This window comes from Cyprinus carpio, chromosome B12 (assembly GCF_018340385.1).
Source record: "Cyprinus carpio isolate SPL01 chromosome B12, ASM1834038v1, whole genome shotgun sequence".
Classification (NCBI taxonomy): Eukaryota; Metazoa; Chordata; class Actinopteri; order Cypriniformes; family Cyprinidae; genus Cyprinus; species Cyprinus carpio.
The window spans coordinates 20,462,216-20,468,215 of record NC_056608.1 but is presented as its reverse complement, the minus strand read 5'-3'; the positions used below and the strand labels follow the sequence as shown (position 1 = coordinate 20,468,215).

The 6,000-nt window shown below is 40.1% G+C and overlaps 1 protein-coding gene across 6 annotated transcripts in view; it reads left to right on the top strand.

Annotated features, from left to right (window-relative positions):
* The first annotated feature begins 351 nt into the window (after positions 1-351).
* Positions 352-6,000, top strand: part of LOC109075077 (protein sidekick-2-like) — a 276,827-nt gene continuing 271,178 nt past the window's right edge. For 3 of the 6 annotated variants that reach the window (XM_042735927.1, XM_042735929.1, XM_042735926.1), the window contains exon 1: positions 352-1,378. In XM_042735927.1, the coding sequence (XP_042591861.1) occupies positions 1,234-1,378 (145 nt within the window). In that variant the 5' untranslated portion in view covers positions 352-1,233. The remainder of the gene's footprint in view (positions 1,379-6,000) is intronic. The other 3 variants (XM_042735932.1, XM_042735928.1, XM_042735930.1) reach the window with 2 other exon arrangements.

The following is a 6,000-nucleotide window of genomic DNA, read 5'->3' as shown; positions in this document are numbered from 1 at the left end:
CAAACAGATGCATAGATAGATAGATAGATAGATAGATAGATAGATAGATAGATAGATAGATAGATAGATAGATAGATAGATAGATAGATAGATAGATAGATAGATAGATAGATAGAGCACAAGGGTCAAAATAAAACTGAGACTGCAGGAAATGTGGACAGAAATGAAATTAAACAAGTAATATCTCATGAATGTGCTGTGTTAGTTGTTCCTGAATCTCCAAAGGTCGTGTCTATTCAATTCAGTCAATTAAATATCGATACCCATCACTTTTCAGCTCCGCAAACAGCAGAAGCAGCTTGGCAGATATGTTAGTTTAGCCACTAATCGCTGTTTCATAGAGTGATGGAGACATTATTGAAAGGTCGTTGCGACCGTTCATCCGTTCAGAATAACTGTCGGGCTCTTCATTCCAGTGCATTCAGCAGCGAGCGCCCGTCTGTCTCGCTGCGTGTCTTATTGGAGCTCGCCGCGCGGTGGCACCGTGCGTCAGCCCCCTCCGCGCGCACCGCTCTCTCCGATCCGCTGCTCATATGATGCTGGAGATCTTCAGAGAAACGGGCCGGTTCCTGGGCGGCATTCAGCGATGACAGTTTGATCTCTCACGAATACCGTTTCGCACCCTCGTACACAGCGGAGCTTTACGCACAGCATGCTTCGATTGGACCACACGGCACCGTGGCGCACTGAAACAGGACTTGGAAAGTTACTTAAACCGAACGAGGCTTATTCTGCGTCTGGGCGGACTCAGTGAACGGGAGGTTCTGCACTGCAAAAGACTCGTCTTGGGCATAACAAATAGCAACGCGCCAGGAACAGAACTAACTTTTGGTTAACTAGAATGAGAATAGCACAGCGTCATTGATTATGAGCGAATTATCACCCCTCTAATCATATCCTGGGGACCGTTATCAACAGTTCGTGAACCAGAGGCGTTTGCGCTCTGGATTCGGGAATATACTTATTGATCAAACATTTATTAAGTGAATGCATGAGTGTAGAGACAGTGGATGAAAGGACACAAGTCTGTTTTCAGTCTGCCGGGCTTTGAAAACTGAAGTTTTAACATACTGTTCGCAAACTCAAACCTACAAATGAGTTTAACAGTATTGAAGTTTAAGATATAAATGTGAAGGATTGGTCTCTTGATTCGCACAAGACCTCGCACAAGACGCGCCAGAGACACTACAGAACATTACGCGCACAACTGTGACTGGACTGTGGAGGAGCAACATGTACCCGGCGTGCCGGACAAACGCGTTCAGTATCTCTCCATCTGCCTCTCTGGCAATGTTTGGGAATTCGGGGAAAGCCAAAAAGAGACCCTGTTGGATTGTAATATTGCTGTCGGTGCTCCTACATCTGGCGTCAGCACAAGGTAAAGAGCGCTTCTTTAAGTTGCTGTTTAAAGGCTGGAAATGAACTGTCTCCAAAGACCCTTAAAAACGCAGAGTGAGCCTGAAGGACTGCAACATTTATCCTTGACTTCTGTAGTCATTTATTTTGGCTTAATTACAGTTTAAAAGGAACATGAAGCAAGAACAGCTTGTGTTTAATTATAAATCATAATACATACAGATGAATCGAGCATGCACAGCATCATTTAACAGTAAAAAAAAAATGTCTATTAAGTTCTTAATTCACAAAATGTGCCTCTTGTTCTATGTTCCCCTATACAGTATGTGAGATATGTCAGCCAGCTTTATGCTCACTCTTTTTTAATCTCTTTATCATGGAGACACTGTACAGCAGTGCTTGTCAATCATGGAGAACCTACCCCAGAACTGCACATTTTGGATGTCTCCCTTATCTGACACACCAATTTCAGGTCTTGGAGCCTTTAGTAATGTGCTTACGATATAAATCAGTTAGACCTTCAAATTGTGCAGTACTGGATTTATCCAGGACCAGAACACAATCCTGTAACTCTATTTGCAGTCACTAATCAATAATTACCTGCATTTAGAAGTGTATTGAAGTCCATACCACATGCAGCAACTGTGCGTACCACAGGTAATTATGCACGACATGGCCGCAAAATTAACCAAAGCCAATTAATGAGACTGTAGATCAACCATCAAAATTAATGAACTCCTTGCCTGTTTTATGACCACATAACGAGAGAGCTCCGTTAAAATGTGCTCACCAGTTGCATCTTGGAAAAGTGTTTTTATAAGGTGCATGTTCATAAGATGTGCATTATCAGTGCTGACAGACTCTTAATGTGAGATTTAATGATGGGATGATTCATTATTTTTAATGAGGACTTGCAAAAAGTGCATTTAGGCATGCAACTAAACTTTTGATATATCTAGATGCATAAAAGATACACATTGTGAGTGAATGAGGAGCCCAGAGCCAATATTAACACACACACATACACACACACACACACACACACACACACACACACACACACACACACAAAGGATGGTTTTGTTCACTACCTTGATGGCAATATTGACAAGTAGATTTTTTTCCTAATTTTGAAGGCGCATGCCCCCCGTCTGGCATGGATTTATGCTACTGAAAAGACAGAAATTAGTCCATTGAGTTTCTCTGCATGCAGAGTGCAAGGCGTTTTAACTGGCCACTTGTGGTAATTTGCCTCTCTTCTCAGCTGATGGCCTCAAGTGGAGAAAATTGTTTTGGTTTAAATTTTGCAGACAGCAGGCGAGCAACAGAAGCTTGCATGAGCAGTCGCTTCCGTTCATTCTGCCTGGAAAAAGATAGACGCAATATACTCAAATCTTGTGCACGGGGGGGAAAAAAATCATTTGCTGGGTGGGCGATGCTGGCTCAAATGGAAATGTCTACACAGGTGCATAAAAAATGTGATATTTTCTAATATTTCCTTCAAGATATTGTCCCCTCTGTAAGGCAGCGCTGCTGAAATGTATTATTGAAACTTTCTCTCCGGTTGCTGGTTTTCTCCAAGCGTAGCTGGGCTGCTTAGGTAGTTGTTATGCAAGCTCAGGTGGGAGTGTTGGGAATGGGTGATAGCTGCAAACACTAAGCCCTGGATCGGGAAATAGGCTGTTCTGTAATGCTGCCTAGGGAGGAAACCGTGGCAAACTAGGATGTGCCATATATCCATCATTCATGAGTGTATGCTGTCTAACCTGACATTTACAGTAGAGTGATAACTTACACATTGGGAGGATTAGGCTACCAGTTTGTGTCTGTGTGCGCGTGTGTGTGGAAGGAAAACGGAGTAGAGAGAGTGAATGTGTGTGTTATACTAACCTTCTTCACAGCATCTAATGCTTGTGTTTTATAATGATCTGTGGCATCGATTGATTCAAGTTAATTGTCTCAATCCTCACAGGTTTTCCGGGAGCGTTTCTGGGGTCTGGGACTCTCACCTAAACATCATTAGAACAGATTCCCACCTCATCTCTTATGAAGCTCTTTGAATCTTGCCAATGTTTTAATGAGAAATCCATATAGAAACTCCCATCTGACAGAATGCAGATGCCCCCCATCTTAGATAAAGTAGAAATATACTACCTAAGCAGAACTGTGAGGGCTTTATTTTGACTTTCATTTTACAGACTACATAAATTAGTGTTTAACCGCCCTACAAATTAAATTCAGTTGCCCCTATTCACTCATTCTTATACCATTCCAAACTTGTATGCTCTTACTTTCTCCATGCAATGTATTTTGCTATTCTTGCATTACAGAAATATAGCGGGTATAGGCTATAATGCTCCAAAAAGCACCATAACTAACGCAATTCATGCAACCCATGTGCTATATTCCAAACTTGCATCCAAAATTGCATAACGAGTAGGTACTACATTTAATGAACTTTGCGATATTGAAAATTAGTGCTCTATATTGTATGAATGTGTGTATGAATGCAATCTGGGCGTACAAATTTATCATGTTGCCATTGCCTTCTCTGCATTCACAATGTCTTTCTCATGGCCTCATTGGGATAGTAAAGTGTCCATTGGATGTGCACTCGCTGGAAGTAGTAAGTCATCCGGGAACAGTTTTTGAATACTAGGAATTCAAACAAAATTCTTATTTCACATTGTGATTTTTACCTACTAATATAGTGAAATCAAACTCAAATTCGTAGTGAAGTACGCATATTTGGGTACAAACTGAAATTTTCACTGATATTTACTGATAATCATCCTAGTCAAATTATGTATTAAAACTGAACATCATGACATTTAAGAGCCACAGCAAAGGTGAAAATTATCAGTAAATGTCACAGTTGGTTAAGACAAAAGGTCAGTTTAACAGCTTTTAGTAGTTGCACGATGCCTGGTTAGTAGATGGTGTTGGACTAAACCAAACACTAAGACACATATGAGGCCAGATTTACTAAACACATTATGGAATTGCACAAAAGAGTGCAATTCCATAAAAGCGCCAATGGAAGGGGAAAGTTCTGCGGGTGATTTACTAACAATACACACATTAAAGAACACAGGCACAGCCAGATGATTTCCATAATGACCAGCACAATCTACCGGTAAATAATGGCACAAATACCAGTAATTTGTTGAGTGAACCATTTTTTGGTTACCTGAAGAACCTTCATGCAAACAGTTTTTAAAAAGGACTACTTTTTTCTTTAAATACAGTACATTTCAATAATCTAAAGAACATTTTTCTACTACAAAGAACCTTTTGGGAAAAGGTAAGTTTTTCATGGACCATCATTGCCAGTATGCTGCCAGATGTTTCATTCCGTTAACAAACAAGGAGCAGTAGATCTGCTGAGTTTTGCCCGAGAGCAGGACTATGTGTTTGTAATTGAAGAAAACAAGACCATTTTATAATACTCCCAATAGGGGGTCGAGACAATTGGCATGTGTGTAAATCATTTGACTTCAGTAGATTAGCTTCATTAGCATGCTGTTAAATGGCGTGTTTCACACTTGAGATTTCAAAAGGAAGACTTTTTGATTAGTGAGTATGGCAGAGTCAAGACGTTAACTCTCCTGGACTTGGTGTGGCGCATATTCATCATCCCAGCACAACAGTGAACTAGAAAACCTCAGCGCTGAATGTCATTTGGAGTTTGAAGTAAAGGTGATGACACATTGATTAGAGGTGGATGTGTTTTGATGATGCTCTTCAACCGACACATTGTTCATAAATTCGAATCACCCAAAAACTAGGAGGCAGAGGGTAGGAACTACTGATTAAGTGTCTTTATCTTTACTCATTCTTCTTGTATCCTCTCCATCATGTTAAACAAGGCAGGTGTGAAACTCACTCCTCTTACTCCCTGTCGGGTCAGCTTGGGTCTGGATGGGGGCTGCTGCCTTTTTCGGACATACCGTTGCCTTGGGCAGTGCCTCTGGCTTTTTCAATGCCTGAATACCAATTGCTCATAGGGGCTTGATGTAAATCCCCAAGGACTGCTCGAGTGGTCTGCATGAGTGGCTCAACTTCAAATCAATGACCACTCAGCCCATGACCAAACATATTCTGGATACCTGGAAATATTTTCTTATAATACGGACACCGGAGTGACAAGTGACAAGTTTAGCGTGAGTACAGCAGGGTTGACAGTGGAATTTACTGAATTACATTTTAGAGGAATTCAACAGGTCATTGTATTTTGAGAAGTGAAGTATCATACATGGAAAAAGAAGTTTCTTCTTCTTCTTCTAAAGTAATTAATATTTTTTACTCCTGAAGGACATTTTAATTTGAGCAAAAAAGTGAAAACAGTAAAAGTCATTAAGAATGTAACAGAAGATTTCTATGTCAAATAAATGCTGGTCTTTATATTCATAACTTTGTATTCATCAAATAATCACGGTTTCAAAAAAAAAAAATAGATGAAATTTTATTGAGTAATTAAGTGAATTTAATTGATACATCACATCAATCAGAAAGGATATGCTTTGCATGAATTTTTTAAGAGTTTTAAGAGTGACAGTAAATTAGCTTGTAAAATATGCATAACCATTGCCAAAGTGATTAAGATATGATAAAGCCTGTTTTATGTTTGGCATAACATGCATC